Genomic DNA, 19,941 nt, shown 5'->3' with positions numbered 1-19,941 from the left:
TGCTGCGGAGCAACTAAGCCTGTGTGCCACAACTATAGAGGCTGCATTCTAGAGCCCGCGAGCCACAACTACTGAGGCCGCGTGCCACAACTACTGAAGCCCGCGCGCCTGGAGCCCGTGCTCCGCAACAAAAGAAGCCACCGCAATGAGAAGCCCGCGCACCGCAACAAAGAGTAGCCCCTGCTCATCACAACTAGAGAAGCCCGCGTGCAGCAACACAGACCCAAAGTCACCAAACTCAGTCCAGGTCTCCATTTCTCTTGGAGGAGTTCATCATCAACAAAAACCAGTCACAAATCTGTAAAGAAGACCCAGCTCTCTCATCCAGCGTCTCTCATCTATAAAACATGGATAATAATAGTACCTACCTCTCAGGCCGTATGAGGGTCAAATGAACTCAGCCACAGAAAGTGCTGAATGCCGTGCCTGGTATAAGTTTACTGCTTGATAAATGTGACCTGTCGTTTCATCACAAAGCTTTTAAAAACGAGAGATAAAAAGCTACCATTATATTTGTACCTTATTGCCAAATGATTATAGAAACGTACATGAATAGTCCTACAGCCGCAGCAGATTTGAAAAGGGAAACCAGACTGAGCATCTTAATTCCCCTCCCCTAGAGTTTTCATACACGTTTAATATCTGGATAAAGAGAAATCCAGTCCGTTTGACATTTCAGAAGGATGTGAGAATACCAAGGGAAAAATGTGGAATGCGGTTTATAAACCTCTGTAATCCCGTAGAATTAGTAGGAGTTTCAAAACATGCTCAGAATTTCCTGATGTGTCTTTTGAAACATGGCCCATGGGCTTTCTAGCTTCTCCATGGCAGACGTGGGGCCCCCAAGAACCACAGGTAGTTTCAAAGAAAGAACGTAATGAGATGCTGGGATGAAGGAGGGCAACAAGCACGTACAATTCAGGGTTTTCCAAGCAGAAAGAAATAAGGATGGAAGCAAATCCAGAGAGACTGGCCAGGTGGAATACTGTGATGTCAGGAAAGAAGGAAAAAGTGCCACTGAAGGGCAGCTGGAAGAAGAGAGGAAGGGGCCCCGGGAAATGTAAATGTGGAATCTTTGGGATTAAATCGGGAGCCAAATGGTGGTCCTGATATTAATCTGAAACACAAAAATATTCCCTGGAGGAAAAGTTGGGGTATCACCTGGCATCTCTGAAAGGAAAGACATAGAGTCGCAGCTCCCTGGAGAAGTCAGCCAGCGACTTTAACAAGACACAAGGGACAAAGCAATTGGCAGAGCTATGGTGTCAGGGGAGGGTGTGGATACGGGTTCTCACAGGGCCGGTGGGCAGCCCAGTTTATACCAGAGTGAAGCTGAGAGAACCTTCAGCTGACACACCTTGCTTCTTCAAGAAAGAAACTGCCTTGGAAAAGTTAAAACTCTCCACTTAAAAGCAATAGCCTTCCATCTTTCGGCATCAGTTTTCAGTACAACTTCTGATTTAAGGTCTTAAAAACGGAGCGGGAACAGATCCATCCATTTGGTAAATCTCAAAGTTCACAACTGCTCCATTCAATGGTCTGTGTTCAGCAAGAAATTATTTTCTTGTGGATTTTAAGGCTCCCCCCCCCCCACACACACTTTTCCTTTTCCTCTTCTATTTTAAATGCACATGCTGGCTACAAAAACAAAAAAGTCTTGTATTTTATAACTGAAAAAGCTCAAAAGCTAAAGAAACCTTCTCTTTTAAAAGTCAAAAGCTCTAAACTACCCAAAAGAAGCCATCAGGCTCCTCCTTCTGCCTGCTTCTCCTGCCATCTTTCATTTTAAGGGGGCCTGAATGAAGAGAAAACGCTATCCTTCCAGATTTGAGCCCTGGAAGTAGCTGATGGGTGTCTGGCAGTACTTTCACAAAACAGAGTCTGAAGACTGGAACAAATTCTCCCGCTCTCCCTCCTGAATGCTTAGGTCTATATGGGGATAGCAGGGCTGGGAACAAGATGACACCCCTCGGCCAACTTGTCTACCCAAAGGGACAGCACTGGAACAGAGATTTCCCACAAAGTGAAAACAGACTCAGTGAGCCTGGGAAGGTGGTCTGGGTGTATTGTGCAGGACACTCCACTAAGTACCAGGTCTTCACACAAATGCTTCCCTCACCTCAGATGCCCCCACAAAAGCAAACAGCAGCTTTGGTGAAAATATGTTGCATTCTCAATGTTTTGGGGATAGAACTCTCACCTTCTGTTTTCCCTACCCTTAGAGATTCACGGAAGTTCTCCCAAGAGCATTGTAATATTTTGAAAATTAAGTTAATTTGAATTCTTTTCATTTAAAAAGTACATCTGCATTAAAGGGTTTTTTTAATTAGCATATATGCCACTCTGAGGAAAAGTCAGTTGCCATAAAAAAAGTTCACTGCAACAGAATGAATATTTAAATTTTGTGCTGAAATTTCAAAATTCACTGGAGATAGAGATATAGATATTTCATTCACAGGGGTTAAAGGAAATAAGCGAATGATTTTACAGGTATTCATAGGGCTTCCCTGGTGGCGCAGTGGTTGAGAGTCCGCCTGCCGATGCAGGGGACGCGGGTTCGTTTTCTGGTCTGGAAAGATCCCACATGCCGCGGAGCGGCTGGGCCCGTGAGCCATGGCCGCTGAGCCTGCGCGTCCGGAGCCTGTGCTCCGCAACGGGAGAGGCCACAACAGTGAGAGGCCCGCGTACCGCAAAAAAAAAAAAAAAAAAAAAAAGGTATTCATATACAGTTCAAATACAAAAACAATGACCATTGAAAATAACGGGAGTCCCCCAAGATGGCACACGTCTTTTTCCATTTCCATTGTTAATTCCTGATTCACTAGAGGAGGATCCTGGGGGCTCCATTTGTGGGAAAGAGCTTTCTTTCCCAAGCTTTCCTTGAATGACAAGCTGGTTTTCTTCCTGAGTCAGTGTCAGAAGTCTTGAAGAAAGGCCCCATCCATCTGTCAAGGTCCAAAAAAAACCTCTGGAGACGGGAGTTTGCTTTGATTTTGGAAGCAAACTCTTCATTTTATTGTTTCAGAACAATAAAAGGGATGTTTTATAATACTGGTGTCTGACCCAGGGAGAAAATTGGTCCCACTTTCACTCTCTTTTTAAACAGCCTTTAAAATTAAATTCTCTTTGGGTTTTCCATTTCCAATGCCGCCAGCAAAGTCGTGGGCACCAAACAGAAACCTAACCAGTGTCTCAGACACAACATCCCAAAGCAGTGGAAAATTAATCTCTCAAAGAAGGTTCTGAAGTTTTGTTTTCTCCAAGATTAAGAGCAAGAGGAATCAGACTTTTCACAACTTCCCGCCTTTGCATAGGCTGTTCCCTCCGCCTGGAAAGTTTCCCCTCCTTTTCTCTATCTGGCAAACTACACGTCATCCCTCAGGAGCAGATTAAAGGCTCCTCTGATGCCTTCTTGAATTTAACCCAGCTGGGCATCCTCATTTGTTCTCGGCACCGTGCCTCCTGACATGCTCTATTTGTTTTCAGGTGAGACTTCTAGGTCACCTATAAGCAGGTATCTTGGTCAGCTTGGGCTGCCGTAACAAAATACCACCGACAGGGTAGTTCATCCACCAGGAATTTATTTTCTCACAGTTCTGGAGGCTGGAAGTCTGCATGAGGGTGCCAGCGTGGCCAGGTTCTGGGGAGGTCTCTTTTCCTGGCTTGTAGACAGCCACCGTCTCCCCGTGTCCTCACATGTCAGGGAGTGAGCAAGTTCTTCTCAAAAGAACACCAATGCCATCGTGAAGGCTCCACCCTCATGACCTGCCAAAGGTTCCACTTCCAAATACCATCACACTGGGGGTTACGGCTACAAAATATGAATCTGGGGGGGAACACACTTGTCCATAGGAGTAGATAAGTACGTTCAATTGCAAAACAAACAAACAAAAAAAGACAAAGGCCACAAATTCCTTGCTACTCCCCCATCAGGGGGTGGAATCTATCTCTCCTCTCGACTCTGGGCTTGGCCATGCACTTTACTTTGCCCAAAGAGACATGAGAAAAGGTGACACAGAGGCCTCTTGCAAAGTGCTTCTGCACCAAGGCTTGTCCTCTCTTGCTCCAGGGACTCTCCCATCATTATGTGAATGAAGTTCTCCATGTTGGTGGTTTTCTTTTGTTTCTGGTTTTCATGCAGCCAGTAATGTATGGGGAACAGTAAGGACTGAGACTTCGGTATATGGTCTGGCCTTTTGGTGACCTCTGCTGGGGGGCTGTGAGGGGTGACCAAGACTTCAGCTGGTCCATTTCACTTGTCAATTAGCGCACTTGATTCACTGGGAAGGAGAATGGCTCTTGGGATCTGGAGTGGTGAGTTTTTACTCACCTTTCACCTTTCCTGAGATTGCAGAGCTTAAACAAAGGAAATCTCACAATTCTGGAGGCGCAGAGTCTGTGATGAAGGTGTTGGCAGTGTTGGTGTCTCCTGAGGGCAGTGAATGGGCATCTGTTCCTTGCTGCTCCCTGAGCCTCTGGTGGTCTGCTGGCCATCTGGGGTTCCTTGGCTTCTAGATGCATCACCCTGATCCCTGCTTTCATTGTCACATAGTCTTCTCTCTGTGTCCAAATTTCCCCTTTATGTGAGGACACAATCATATTGGACTACAGCCCATCCTAATGACCTCATTTAGCTCATTAAAGACCCAATCTCTAAGTAAGGTCATATTCTGAGGTCCTGGGGCTTAGGACTCCAACATACCTTTTTCTGGAGGGACACAATTCAATCCGTAACTTTTTGTTACCCACCTGCTTATAATTGTCCAATAGTCTCTCACTACCTTTAGGGCAAAATTCAAACCCCTTCCCACCCCTTCCCACTCTACAGCCTTCACACATCCTGTTCTGTCTGCCTACAGCCTTCTCCCACACCTTCTTCTTCCCATAGCTGATTCTTCTCATACTTAGGATTTGGCTTTGAGGTCTTCTCAAGAGGCCACCCCCATCCTTGTTCCCTGCATCCCGCCCACTTCTTCCACAGCCATTACCGCACTGAGTTTACAGCTTTTTAAAAAATTGTCCGTCTGCCCCACTAGTCTGTAAACCCTACAAGAGGAAGTACAACATAGTAGAAACAGTAGAGGGTGACGATGAAAGGCAGACTCCAGAGTCAAACCCCCTCAGTCCATCTTGGCTGGATCGCACACCAGCTGTGTGTGTTATCTGGGCAAGTGCCTCCAGCTTTTCATGCCTCAGTGTCCTCATCTGTAAAGTGGGACAACAAAGCATTCCCTTGAAGCGCTGTGAGGCAGATGAGATGAGCTAAAACTCGCAGAGCCCTTGGAACGCTGCTCGTCACTCGGCGGGAGGTATGTGAGGGTTAACGGTGATCATTACAGGAGCAGGACGGACCATTGTGCACTCAGAACTCGGCACAGGGCCTGACTCCACAAATATCTGCCGAATGGACAAATCTCTAGTAAGCCAATATAGGGCTCACGTAGCTTCCTTTTGTTTTTCAAGCTTTATCAACAGCTTCTAAAAAGGGCCGAGTTTATACCACCCCTGTGAATTAGGTGTGGGTCATGTGGGCTCATCCCCTAGGGAATGTTCCAGAGAGTCAGCTAACACAGAGCTGCTCTGGGGAAACCTTGTTTCTAAGAAGGAATAAAACATGACCCTTTGTAGCTGAGCAAGGGTAAGAATTTACTCCACCTCAACTCCCCACCTCAGGGCACCAGAACAGGGACTCAAGGGGCTGCAGGACTCAAGGCCCACATCCCACACGGGCCTCCAGAGCTTTGCCGTGATCAGCTGAAGCCCAGTGTCTGTAAAGTTATAACCGTTTATCAAAGGCTTTCACATACATTACTTGATGGTATCATGACTAAGAATACGGCCCTATTAGAGCTTTCAGGAGACTTTCAGCCGCACATCACCTTCTGGAAAAAAATGCGATTAAGTGGAGGTTAGCAAAGAAGTGTCCAGCTGCCCCAGACACAGCCCCACCAGGCCAGCAGCCAGGGTGGAGGCGGGAGGCGAGAGTCTGGGCATCCTGGTCTCGGGTCATCTCCATTCCTCCTGCAGCTTCCCCTTTACCTGCCCTCCTCCGAGGCCACCATTACTTCTGGGTAGAATCACTGGATGGATGGCGACACAGCAGGTGGCAATGGACCAAGTCCCTTTATTTTATTTTATTTATTTATTTTTTAATTTATTTATCTTTGGTTGCGTTGGGTCTTCGTTGCTGCGCGCGGGCTTTCTCTAGTTGCGGTGAGCATGGGCTACTCTTCACTGCGGTGCACAGATTTCTTATTGTGGTGGCTTCTCTTGTTGCGGAACATGGGCTCTAGGCATGCGGGCTTCAGTAGTTGTGGCGCGCGGGCTCAGCAGTTGTGGCTCGCCGGCTCTAGAGCTCAGGTTCAGCAGTTGTGGTGCACGGGCTTAGTTGCTCCGCGGAATGTGGGATCTTCCCGGACCAGGGCTCGAACCCGTGTCCCCTGCATCGGCAGGCAGATTCTCAACCACTTTGCCCCCAGAGAAGTCCCAAGTCCCTTTATTTTAATCATGGGGCCCCAAAACTAAGAAATGGAGCATCTGTGGTCACTAAATGTTGATTCCTTTCCCACGTCAAGGGACTCAGAAGAAGAGGTAGGAACAAAGTCCGAGCTTAATACTGACCCTCAGATGCAGCCTGTGCTTTTCATTTTCCTTTGTATTTCCCCACACAGGATAAATGATTTGTCCCCATCTTAGTGTTAGCACAAGGGGACGAGTGACCCCAGGCTGGTTATAAGGCCAGGCGCTCTCCTACAGCTCTGACAATCCACTGGCTTCTTCCTTCCTTCCTTCCTTCCTTCTACCAGCAGTTCTAGACTTTGCGGAGATGCCTGCTTTGTTAGTCATGGGCCAGAAAGGGTCCCTCTCACACAGGCTGAGCTTCATCACCATGACAACCAGGGACGACACTGTATTATCCAGTCCCCTCTAGAGCAGGACCTCAAGAGCAAACTGTCACCTCTTCTCCAACCTCTCTTTCCCTTTGATCACCATGTCGCCCACCCCACTGCCTGTCACCACAGTTACATGACACCACTGAACCCCTGGTCTTTCAGACTCCCTATTCTCCACATTTTTTTTTTTTTTGGTACACAAATCATCCCTCTGAAAGCTTTCCATTTAGCCTAAATATGTACCCTAACTGTTAAGGAGAGAGAATGATTATAGACTCAAACTTTCATATTCACCCATTAATAAGTAAATACTTATTAAGGGCAGATTACATACCAGACACTTATGACACCAAGAATGGATTTCACCTGTGTATTGACTCTGATCCATTGGTGTTGGCTGCCTGGAGGGCTGTGTTGAGAAGGATTCTGAGGCCCGTCTGGGCACAGTATAAAAAGAGTCTGCGATTAGCATTGCCAGTCACACCACCCAGCGCACCTCAAAGAGAAGGTATCCTCTGCCTCTGCTTCCTTCTGCCTCTCCCCCCTACCCCAGTGGCCCCCAGCAAGTCAGCAGCACACGGCACCCTCTCCACCTGCAGCCTTCACACGTCCTCTGGAGAGAGGGAAGGAACCGGGAGCTCAGGCTGAGGCGTGAAGAGCCCTGAGTGCAAAGCGCAGCTTGCACACCTACAGGCTGGGTGGCTCTGGGCCACACTAACCACAGAGACGCCCTCCTGTCTGTGTAAAAGAGGGTAAGAGCCGGCCTCACAGGTTGTCCTGAGGAGCAAAGGGGACAGTTAACTTCCTTCCTTCCTTCTTTCCTACCTTCCTTCTTCCCTCCCTCCAACCCTCCCCAGCCCAGGCTCTGTGCCAGGTGCTGAGGCATCCCCAGAACAAGAGATGGGCTCTGCAGTGGTGACACTGGACTAACACTGGAATGTGGGAGTGGACGGGCCATTCAAAGAGCTGGGAAATGGCATTCCAGGCAAAAGCAACAGCGAGTGCTGGCCGGGGTGGGGGTGGGGGGCGGGGGGGGGGGCTTGAGCAAAATAGGTGAAGGGGATTAAGAGGCACAAACTTCCGGTTATAAAATAAATAAGCTACTGGGATGTAACCTACAGCATAGGGAATATAATCAATAATACGGCAATAACTTTGTACAGTGACAGATGGTTGCTAGACCTATTGTGGTGACCAGTTTGTAATGTACATAAATGTCGAACCACTGTGTTGTACACCCGAAACTAATACGATATTATACGCCAACTCTACTTCAATAAAAGAAAAGAAATAGCGAGTGCAAAGCCCAGAGGTGGGGAAGACAAAACGGAAGCCGACATGTGTGAAGAACCGTGAGCAGAGGGTGGGGTGATAGGTGCAGAGGCAGGAGACGTGGGCAGACCCGTGAGGTCTGGGGCCAGGCAGCAAGGCTGGGATTTACGCTGATGCTGGTGAAAAGCTTTGGGAGACTCCAAGCAGGGGAAGGATGCGAGTGACTCGTGAAACCAGAACGTGATCTCGGCAAGGGCACGGCTCCGTTTTCTTCCCTTCCGGCACGTTAATGAATTTTAATAAAGGCCTTTCGGGCAGTTGGTGGAGAAAAGACAGAAAGAACAGAGGTGGAAATCAGGACCCCAAAGAATCACTGCATATATATCCCAGAGCCTATAATTATAATTCATGCTTATCAAATACTCAAAGGTTATTTCATAAGAAGGGAACAGCGGAGACAGCAGGAGGGCGCATTCAGTCTTAGAAGCTCAATAACTCACATGGACCAGACATCGATTTTGGGGCCGTATGTCTTCCTGGCAAGGAGTTCGGGCGCGGCGTATGCAGGGCTACCACACTGTGTGCTGAACGGGTCGGAGTGGCCCAGGATCCCGGCACAGTTGCTCAAACCAAAGTCTGCAAAGAGGGGAGGACAAAACCAGCCCTGAATTAGAAAACCATGGAAATGAAAAAGGGGGGAGGGTTGGGGGAAGCAGCAGGAAAGGAAACAGTCTCTCGGGCTAACACATCATTTCACATCCAAAAGGAAACCCAGCAGCTGTGAACCGTAACCTCTGGATATGGGTCTCAAGACAAAAGTTCCCTTGCTGAACTGGAAACATTTTCTATCAGGCCTCACAGTCAAATCCAGCGAGAGCTTAAAAGTATGTTGAACCAAAACATATTTTCATCAAATCTTGGAAATGAGTCATCCAGAAAAAAAGACAGGCTTGCTTTCTAGGACTAAAGGCAGAAGGAGAAAACGAGCAGAAGTCCTTGGAGTCAGCCTGCTGGCTTCCAAGTGGCCAAGTGGGAAAAAGCCGAAGGAAGATTGATTTTCTCTGGCTGGTGTTGGTGTCACCCCAGGTGACATGCGATCCCACCAGTTAGAGTTGACTTTTTTGGCTGAATGCTTTCATTTCATGCAAGTCTCTTAAAAATGCTCCCAATGCATGAGGCAACATATGGTGATTTGAAGAGGGGGGAAAAATACACCCAACAATTTAGACAACGCTGAGTGTTGGCCAGAAAAATAACGCCAGAAAGATAGCAATGAGAACCAGACTAAATGACCTCCTAGCATTGCTTTGTTCCTGGATGATTAAGGCAGGGGGAAAGAAGAAAGAAGTGCCCAGTGCATCTAAAGCCATACTGGGTCCATTGTGCCTTTTGTGCTGTGTTTACTTTTGATCTTACAGATCCTGTAACTGACAGGTCATTAGAGGGCTGTTAGTGTTAGGTGCTCATCTGATATCTTTCCTCAATCTTCCTTGATTGAAGAATTAAGAGCATGGCTCCTCCTTTGAACTTCAGTGTAAATATTATGGTTCTGGTCCCCAAGCAGAAGGCTCAGCCCCCAGGGCTCAGTCAGAAAGGGGCTGTGGTCAGAGACAGGCTCCACATCGGGAACAAAACCCTTGCACTTTCTCAGCTGGCAAGATATACATCTAATTTCGTTGACTGTTTTCTCCTTGAGGCTAACACTTCTCCACCTGCAAAGCCATGGCTCTTGTGAAAGCTGCAGAAAAGCTCAGGAAAGGAGAGACACAGGGTGGGTCAGTGCTATGAGTCCGCGAAGCTACTCACACACCACAGATCAAGATGCACCACCAAAAATTCTCCCCACAGTCGCTGGTGTAAGCCGTATAAGGAAAGAGCGCTTCTGAACAGAACCCCAGGACTTCCCTGGTGGCTCAGTGGTTAGGAATCCGCCTGCCAATGCCGGGCACATGGGTTCGAGCCCTGGTCCAGGAAGATCCCACACGCCGCGGAGCAGCTAAGCCCATGCGTCACAACCACTGAGCCTGCAGTCTAGAGCCCGCGAGCCACAACTACTGAAGCCTGCGTGCCTAGAGCCCGTGCTCCGCAACAAGAGAAGCCACCACGATGAGAGGCCCACACGGCAACGAAGAGTAGCCCCTGCTCGCCGCAACTTGAAAAAGCCCGCGTGCAGCAACGAAGACCCAAAGCAGCCAAAAATAAATAAATAAAGTTTTAAAAATAAATAAGTAGAACCCCATCCAAGCAGAGCTCTGAAAACACAGCAAGGCTCTGAAGGTCACCCAAACTCTTCAGCTCAAGATTCAAATGAAGAATCAGAACCAAAACTGGGGTGAGGAAACCAACCAGGACGCTGCCTGTTCACATACTTGACTCTTCTTTTGTTTGGGGGAGTTCTTGAAAATATGATTTTATTCCTTTCTCTTAATCTCCCTCCTCCTCTCTTCCTCTGCTCTCTACTCTTCCACTCCCACCCTGACAAATAGGGGGACAAAAGGCCCCGATTTCTTTTCCCATTGGCCCAGCCTGCACTAGCAGGCCGCACATAACCTGCCCAAAAAGGCCCTTCAGGGGCTCCACGGCTCTCTTGGATTAGGAGGAGATCTCTGTTCAAAAGGATCTGAGGGCCCCTGCTCTCAGGTCCCACCCTGTAGTATCACTGAAGTAGGAGAAGGGGGGGCATCATAAGTAGAAAAATCATATTGAGCTTTAAACTGAATGGCCGTTTAAAATTCCCAAAGGAAATTTCAGGAAACAACCAATGTGTAAAGATCACCCACTATGGTAAGATGGAGAGGTAGCACCATGGAATACACATCATATTAACTGGGCCAACATTTCAAGGAAAATTTCTTTAACAGTCATGTTAGAGGCCCAATTTCCTAAGAGCCCCTAAACTAAAAGCCTCCCTTTCGAATCTCCGTGGGGTTCCATTAACTGTGCAGTGGTTGAGAGTCCGCCTGCCGATGCGGGGGACGCGGGTTCGTGCCCCGGTCCGGGAAGATCCCACATGCCGCGGAGCGGCTGGGCCCGTGAGCCATGGCCGCTGAGCCTGCGCGTCCGGAGCCTGTGCTCCACGACAGGAGAGGCCACAACAGTGAGAGGCCCGCGTACCGCAAAAAAAAAAACCACAACTCCTTCAATTACTCCGTCACCTCCTGACTTGGGGTCTACAACAAAGTGCTTGATCTTAAAAGAGGGCAGGGGAGGGGAGATAAGAGACCAGATCACCCCCTTTGCTCCCAGGCAAGCTTGTGCCCACAGCGTCTTACCTTGTCTTAAGTTTCAAGAAGATAAATAAGAAGAGGGTCTGGGGAATGGAGAAGATAAAATCTACATTTTAAGTGACTTATGTTGACCTAGCCGAAAGGGTTTAATTTAAAATATATTGTAGAGAAATAACTAATATGTTTCACATTCATAACTATAATTATTAAAATTTTACACATATGCCTATAATTAGAATTGTGAAACTAGGGAGAAGTTCGCCTCCCAGTAATGTCACATGAGTCTGCCTCAATTAGATTTGGTAAACGCATAAGCCAATTATCACTCAATTTTCTGGGAGCTACACAATGAATTTGAAAAGACGTCGTCCAAATGAACGCTGTTTTGGAAAACTGAAGTGCAAAACTGTTTTGAGTTGTGGCTGATACATTTTAAGATTATACTAAACTAAAAACATCAAACTGCTTTTTTTTTTTTTAAAGGGGGTGCGGGGGAAGGATCCCCCGCATCAAATCTCATTCCAGCTAATTCTAGTTAACTTGAAACGTGGCTTACATGGCTTAAGTAAATTTATTTAAATCAGATTATTTCAAAGAGAAACTATTAAGAGAAAATGGTAATAGCTATAATCAACCTTTGCATAAACAACTAGGTAATTCCTTTGAAGAAAAGGTTCAAAGGACTTTCAAGTTGCAAAAGGACAGTTGTAGAGACATTTGATCCAAATTGCCCAACCCAGGGGCAAGAAAACCCACGAGACACTGGGCCTTCCTTGCCTCCAGCATCTTCCCTCCCCTCCTTCGGCCTCCTCTTTATGAAAAAAATGAGGAAACACAGATTCTGCTAAACAAAACGCAATTCCCAGCTGCCATCTGGGATGGCATAATGTCTCCTTCCATTAGGAGTTTGGTTTTAGCTGATCATGAGAGAAGTAGACGCCAAGTGAAAAGTTCTAACAAAGGGACATCTAATTATCAGAGCCTCTTTTCCAGCAATTTTGGGAATTCCAGTTTCTGACGTGGCCCATTTTGTCTGGATGAGCTGAAATCCCCGCGTGGGTACCAATCCAGCAGTTGCCAAGCTGGGAGATGATGACTGAGTAAAATGGTCCCCGGTATCCAAAGGGTCCGCCACTCATCCCAAGGCAACTGTGGGCTCTGATTTAGGTCCATCCTGTCTTCATCTTATTTGTACAGGTCTCCTCTAAGAGGGTTTATTATGCAGCCAATCTGTGAGCTACTTATTAAATGCATCTGCTGTTGACAGAGATTGGTTCTTCGAGGATCTTCTCAGCAACGAAAAGATCTGTGCTTTTCAACACTGTATACTCTCACAAATGGTCGTCTAGGGCTATCATTTGAAGAGAGAGAAGGGAAAGCAAGCACAGGGGCAGACAAGGAGGCAAAGTGAAGGGAAGAAACAGTGTAGGGGATGCTGGGTGGGTAGGGAGACCCCCTGCCGGTGGCCTGCTCTTTGCTGGAATTACCAGCCTCGGTATAGACTGTGCGCAGGGGAAGTGAATTATTCTTACTCGTACGGTCATGGACATCCAGCCTTCACACAACCTGTTCTCTTACAATCTCTGCAGCTTTAGGGCAACTCTGTGACTGTCACCTACACACTTGCCAAAGACAAGTTCCAGGTCACCCTGCCAGGGAACCTAAAAGACAATCTCCTTTCCTCCGTCCCTCACCAGGACATGCCTTTGTTTAATGCCGCAGATCCTGGAAACCGGGACCAGAAAGACATCCTGCAGGCATTTCAATGTCTGCCTTGTTTAGCGCTGCTGCATTTGGCCCTCAGGACAACTCAAATGCAGTAGTAAAACAATCTGATTTTTAAAAAAAATTCTTTGAATCATCCAGGAATCTTTTAACAATACCTCCTATAAAATCTTTGGGGAAAAAAAACTGGTTTCCTCTTAATTGTTAATCTCCTAAAAATGGGTGTATTTATCAACACCTGTCAGTGGTGCCTAATCACCCAGCCACGGGGTCTGGAGTCCCTTGCAGCCTCTTGACTGTTACTGGGTTGGAAGCCAACTGGACTTCCAAAGAATATAATTGGTCACTTGAATGATATGTTTTAGAAAGTCTTGAGATGGTTTTCAGTATTTGACAAACAAAATTTCCTTCTTGGGTACAAAAGTTAAAATTCACAAAGTTTGGGCTTCCCTGGTGGCGCAGTGGTTGAGAGTCCGCCTGCAGATGCAGGGGACAGGGGTTCGTGCCCCGGTCCGGGAAGATCCCACATGCCGCGGAGCGCGTCCGGAGCCTGTGCTCCGCAACGGGAGAGGCCACAACAGTGAGAGGCCCGCGTACCGCAAAAAAAAAAAAAAAATTCACAAAGTTCTATTGATCCTTCTCTTTTCTTCTAATATAAAGTTTTTTCAAGCCATTGAGGTGGAAGAAATTACTTGCACTTGAGGTGGGAAAAGAAAGAAAGGAATAAAAGATGATGCTAAAATCTGGGTGGAAAAATGATGCCCTGAGATTTTGCCAAGAGCAACAAGACAGGCAAACAAAAGCAGAAATTCTAGAGAATAAGCCATGGAGTGAATTCTCTTCTGGACCCTGACTTGTGAACCAATTATGATTCACTCCATCCTGGAACCTCCTTCTGATTGGGACAGACCTCTAAAGGATCCCTCTGTGGGGATTTCTCTTTGCACGACCATCAGTGTATTACAGGGCTTGGCTAAAGATATTAAAATGAGAACGTAGGTCACATTCCCCCTTATTTCAGTGCCTCTACATTCACTGAAAAGTAAAATAAGGCATGGCCAAGCTAAGGGCAGCATTTCTGAACCAAACTATTTTCCACTATTTTTAAGAAGCATTCTCGTGAGTTCAGATAAGAAGAACCCCTATAAAAGTTCAGCTCCATCTGACTTAACAGAGAAGCAGAAGTTTGAAGAATCCTAAGAACATGTTTTATGTCTAAATTATTAAAATTAATTTTCTTTTTCGAAACCATTGTTAAATGTTGCAGGTAAGAGGAGGTGAACTAGAAGTATTGTCTGGGGATTAGAGATAGATCATGATCATTTTCAAAGTCAGAAACAAATAACTGAGAATTGGTAACACAGCACTTAAAGGATAATCTTGCTTTAAAAAAAAAGTCATACCAATCAGCTTGATATTATTGTCTTCATCTAGCAGCAAGTTTTCTATCTTCAAGTCTCTGAAATAAACAAAACCATACAACATTTCAGATAAGCACTTGAAATGGTGGAATGACATTTTGCTTCTGAAGGGAAACAAACTGTTTTAGAGCCACTTTGAACCAACCCATAAGGCTTTCTGCCAAAACTCACACAATCAATAAGTAAATATTTATAAAACATGATATAAGTAATTGCTGCAGACTGAAAAAGCTAAAGGATTTCAGATAAGATGGGGAGCAAGAAGGGCAGAACTAATAAGCTTCCAGAAGAAATGGGACCAAAGCTGAAACTTGGAAGTTATTAAGACCGGGAGACAGTGGAAGCATCACTCAGGGCAGGGACTGCTAGAACAGTCAGGGAAATACTGATGTGGCCACATGTTTGTGAGACGGTGAGCAAAACCCACCAGGGTAAGGAAGATTCAGGGAAACAGTTTTTTTTTTAAAAAAAAATGGAAAGCTAACGTAATTATCGGTCCTACAACCTCCGTGCTTGGAGCCAAATCCACAAATTGGCAAGTGATAATAAATTAATCTATTTAGCAATCAGCTATTATGGTGGGTAGAAAAGTAGACCCCAAAGATGTCAGGGTCCTAATCCTTGGTATTATGCCCAAGGATATGTTAACATTACATGACCAGAGGAAATTAAGTTTGCAGATGGAATGAAGATTGCTAATCAGATGGGTGACTTTGATCATGGACACTGAGATGATTCAGAAGGTGGGAGGGAGAAATGTGCCCAGGGTCATGCTGAGTGTGAGGGGCCTGTGGTATCTGTACAAGTTGACTGTAAGCCCCTTGAAGGCAGGAGACATGTCTGCCTTGCTTACCACTATGCCCCAGTACCTTTGCACATTCCATACTCAGCAAATACCAATGAATCTACATTACCAAAGAGATCGTTTGGGATTTCAGAAGGAAAAAACACGGGCAAAAGTATAAACCATCTATGTCAACGACTATGAGCCTCTTAAGTTGTAGCCTGTCAATTCAGACACACCATGAACATTAAATATGTAGGAGTAGTCTTCCCTTCTATACACACACAAAATGATTTCCTCTATTGTTTTGAAACACAGCATTCTTGGTCCAGCTTTTATTTTCCCACTTCTGAATAGAGACATGGTCAATAGGATTATTTTTGTCCTCTTATCTCTATTGTTAGGACTAGAATAGTGTGGTCATGATAAACAAAAATGGCAACTGATAGCACTTCTTCAAAGTACAGAGGCAAGGGGAGCAGCAGTTGCTAGGACCGTGGTAGCCAGGAGAGCAAAAGTGTCCCATTTAACGGGGACAGCGTCTCACAGCTTGGTCTCAGCACTGCCACCTCATCCTGCTTCCCCAGAGAAGCCAGAAATCTAGATTCGATCCCAGTTTTTTAAATGTTGGCAACAAATTCACATTTAAAACAACAGTAACAATCAGAGTGCGTGGGCCAACCTTGCAGGCAAGATCCAGCCTACAGACTACCAATTTTCAACCTCAGTATGGGTAGAAGCTGAGCCTGGAAAGGACATGAGATGCCCAGGGAGAGGGTAGAGAAGGAGGGTGAAAAGACCAAGGACGACATGCTGGTGGGAACACCGACATTCAGAGTTGGCTGGGAAGGAAGAGTCGGGGAAGTATGGGCACAGGACGACAAAAGGGCAGCATTTCAAGACGAGAAGAGTTAAGGAGTCAAGTGCAGAAAAAGGTGGGCTTTAAACAGTGACCAGTGGATTTCAAAATTGGAAGGTGGCCGGTAGCCTTAAGGCTGGACACTTGAATAAGGGAGATTGCGTTGAACCTGGCAGCTGGGGAAGGTAAATCGATACTCTCTAATCCACATGCACCACCAACGGGAAGAATTGTATACCTGCACTTCAATTCAAATGAAACGATACACTTGAAAAACTGTGCCAGGCTTTAAAAGATGTCACATATGTCCAAATGCAGGGTGACCCCCAGTACAGTATGTTCCTCCACACTTTCCCAGTGGGAGGACCCTGCCCCTCAGAAGGGTTTTTGGAAAACACAAATATACAAATTTTAGAAATGCAATGAAATTATCAAATGACTATTTATACTATTGAGCTATGAAGCTGCATCTTCCTATTTAAGAGCATATACTATCACCTTAACATAATTAATTGCAGAAATATTGTTCCCACACCCTCACATTTTATGACACAATTTCATTCAAACTTGTGGCAGGCAGGGGCAGGATGAATCAGCAGAATCATCGCCGCTGTTTCCAGTGTAAGATGATCTTTAAGTTGATTGGATATTTGAGATAAAGCACTTTTCGAATCTGTCTGTGACGCGCTTGCCGGAAATATTATCCCAAGTCATTTAAATAACAAGAGCCCATTTAAAATCTCTATAAATTATCTGCTGAGTGAATCGATTTTAGAGTGGTCTCACAAACTATCACAATTGTGAGTCACATCTCTTTAGAAGTTATTATTAAAGCCACGCAAAATGCCTCCCTTTCTGTTGGTTTCCTCAGGTGACTTCTAGAGTTCCCAAAGTCCTCAGTGAGTCAGGTCAAGGTTAACTGGTCCTTTGTTGTTGAAAATAAAGAAATTGAGATTGTGCCCCCATACTATCGGAGACTTTGCCAGCACTCTGTAAGGCACTTCCTCTTTCCTGAAGAGGATGGGGACAGAAGACAACACCCTTATATTCAGGCATATACGGTAATTCCCAGCCACTTGCACAGACTCAGAAAAACAGTGTGCCAGCAATAGCCCAAACTGTGATTCTGTGAAAACTGATTATAAAGCAGCAGCATTATTTTAATCTAAAGGAGAGCCACAGTTTGTTTCCAGCAAAATTAAACCTCTTTCCCCGGGAAGCATGGAAGCCACACTAAGGCATTAAAGGAGAAATTTGGTTCAGAACAAACACTATAAAGAAAAACAGCTTAAAGAGGTGAGGTAAAAGAATGCAATTGTCAAGAGTAATAAGACTAAGCTGGATAATTCTGGGGCCACAAAAGCCCAGAGAACAACCACAGTGATTAGAAGAATGATATAAATAGAAGGCTAAAACGAGAAAAATGTAGAAGAAAAAAAAAAGCCCACTTTTAAAATCGGGAAAATGTCATAAAACCCGGGGAGAAAGCACTAAAATGTAATTATTAGGCAAAATGAGAAAAATGAAATCAGTTTTTCTTTTCACCCATTGCATCCCATAGCCACCCACCCCAACCCCTAGGAAAAATGCTCAGAACAAACCTGGTTAATGGCTTGTTTACCCATACCCTTTGGTCAAGGTTTCTAAAGGATTTCAGTGATAACCAATCTAACTGCCTCCATGACTAGTTAATGGAGAGGTAGCTACCTCAGTATCTGCCCAGATCGATGTACTTAATCTACCCAAATGAAGGGAACATTCAACCTCTTTTGGCTTTATTTCCACCTCCTGCTTTGTCTTTGGAGATTTAAATAGAAAGAGGAGAAGAAGACTTTCCTTCTGACTCTTTAGGAAAAAGGGGTCTAAAATCATATTTTAAAAAGTCGTTTTAGCCTAGGTATTTACCCAAATGCGTTGAAAACTTATGGACACGAATGTTTACAGCAGCTTCATTCGTAACTGTCAAAACTTGGAAGCAACCAAGATATCCTTCAGTAGGTGAATGGATAAACAAATTGGGGGACATCTCAGACAATGGAATATTATTCAGCCGTAAGAAGAAATGAGTTATCAAGTCATGGAGGAACCCTAAATGCATGTTTTTAAATGAAAGAAAGTAGTATGAACATACTACACACTGTATGATTCCAAATTCTGGAAAAGACAAAACTATAGACAGTGAAAAAAATCACTGGTTGCCAGAGGTTGCAGGAGGAGGGCTAGAATGAATAGGTGGAACACACTTTTTCAGGGTGGTAAAATTATTCTGTATACTATAATGGTGGCTACATGACATCATGCATTTGTCAAAACCCATAGAATGTATAACACAAAGAGTATCCTAATGTACTATGTACCCTAATGAATCCTAATGTAAACTGTGGTTGTTAGTTAATAATAATGTATCAATATTGGTTCACCAATTGTAACCAATGTCCTACACTATCATAAGATACTAATAATAGGGAAAACAATGTAGAAGGGAGGTGGGAACTCTGCAGTTCTGCACAATTTTTCTGTAAACCTAAAACTGCTTTTAAAAATAAAATCTAGGGCTTCCCTGGTGGCGCAGTGGTTGAGAGTCCAACTGCCGATGCAGGGGACACGGGTTCGTGCCCCAGTCCAGGAAGATCCTACATGCCGCGGAGCGGCTGGGCCCGTGAGTCATGGCCGCTGAGCCTTCGCGTCCAGAGCCTGTGCTCCGCAACGGGAGAGGCCACAACAGTGAGAGGCCCGTGTACCGCAAAAAAAAAAAAAATCTATTAATTTTTTAAGTAGCTCTTGGATATTTTCTCCCTTCCTAGGAGATCAGTACTAGGAATGCTATGGCTACCACCAAGTACCTCATTCAGGATGTTCACTGTGGAGCATCCTTACCACCTGAAGTTAATTATGAATCCATTCAGCACAGTGGGCCACTCAGACCCTCTGCCCAGCTACTCAACATATGACCCCAAAGGCCAAAAACTGAAAGATAACTACATGAGTAATAAAAGAAGGATGAACTTATTCACAAGGTTTTAGGGTTAGTGTATCACAATGTACCTTAAATATATAATACACAGAAACACACACACACACACACACACACACACACACACATATACTGGCAGGCCTCTATAATCCAGAAGACCTCCCCCATGGTCCATGTGAAAAGCACGGTTTTTAGCTCTATCCCGAAAGCAAAATATTTGTCTGTGTTAAGTGTCAGATCTGTCAGATGGGAAGGAAGGTTCTGACAGCTGACTGGTTTGCACTTGATGATGGGGCAATGCTCAATTTCATATTTATGGTCCTTGATCGGATTTAGCACTTTGTGGAGACGAGAGAGAAGTGGAGGGCTCTTCCTCCCATCCCGCAGTGTGAGAAGTTCCTCTCTGTGGCTGGCAAACTTGAGGTGGTGTGAACTTGCAACTGAAAGCCAAAGGGAAGGAAAGAAAATGGTCCCTGGATGGACAGGAAATAGCTTTTCCTTGGCCAAAGGGGCTTCCAAGAGGAGTCAGGACAAGCAAGAAAGAGGATGGGGCACATGTGGAGGATCCACTGACTAGGACAGTGCTGGGGGACAGGAGTGGAAATGGTGTGTCTTAGGAACAAAGGAGAGTAGCCAGTGAAGTGGCCTTTGGCAAAGCATGAGGCAGCCAAGCCCAGAGTGCAGGCTCAGATGATCCTGGACCCGTCTCTAGTAACTGGGCAGTTCCAGGAAAAATGCCCAGTGGGACTCATCATGGCGGCCCTCAGCAGACCAAGCATTGGGTCC

General features: G+C 45.6%; 1 protein-coding gene across 1 annotated transcript in view; it reads right to left on the bottom strand.

Annotated features, from left to right (window-relative positions):
• Nucleotides 1–19,941, bottom strand: part of HUNK (hormonally up-regulated Neu-associated kinase) — a 105,805-nt gene that overhangs the window by 36,786 nt on the left and 49,078 nt on the right. The window contains exons 3-4 of the mRNA XM_065876874.1: nucleotides 14,521–14,576; nucleotides 8,666–8,801 (exon numbers count right to left, since the gene is read on the bottom strand). Coding sequence (XP_065732946.1) covers nucleotides 8,666–8,801; nucleotides 14,521–14,576 — 192 coding nt within the window. The remainder of the gene's footprint in view (nucleotides 1–8,665; nucleotides 8,802–14,520; nucleotides 14,577–19,941) is intronic.

Source organism: Phocoena phocoena, chromosome 4, assembly GCF_963924675.1.
Source record: "Phocoena phocoena chromosome 4, mPhoPho1.1, whole genome shotgun sequence".
Lineage (NCBI taxonomy): Eukaryota > Metazoa > Chordata > Mammalia > Artiodactyla > Phocoenidae > Phocoena > Phocoena phocoena.
Note: the sequence above shows the minus strand (reverse complement) of the source record. Positions and strands in the feature narration are given on the sequence as shown.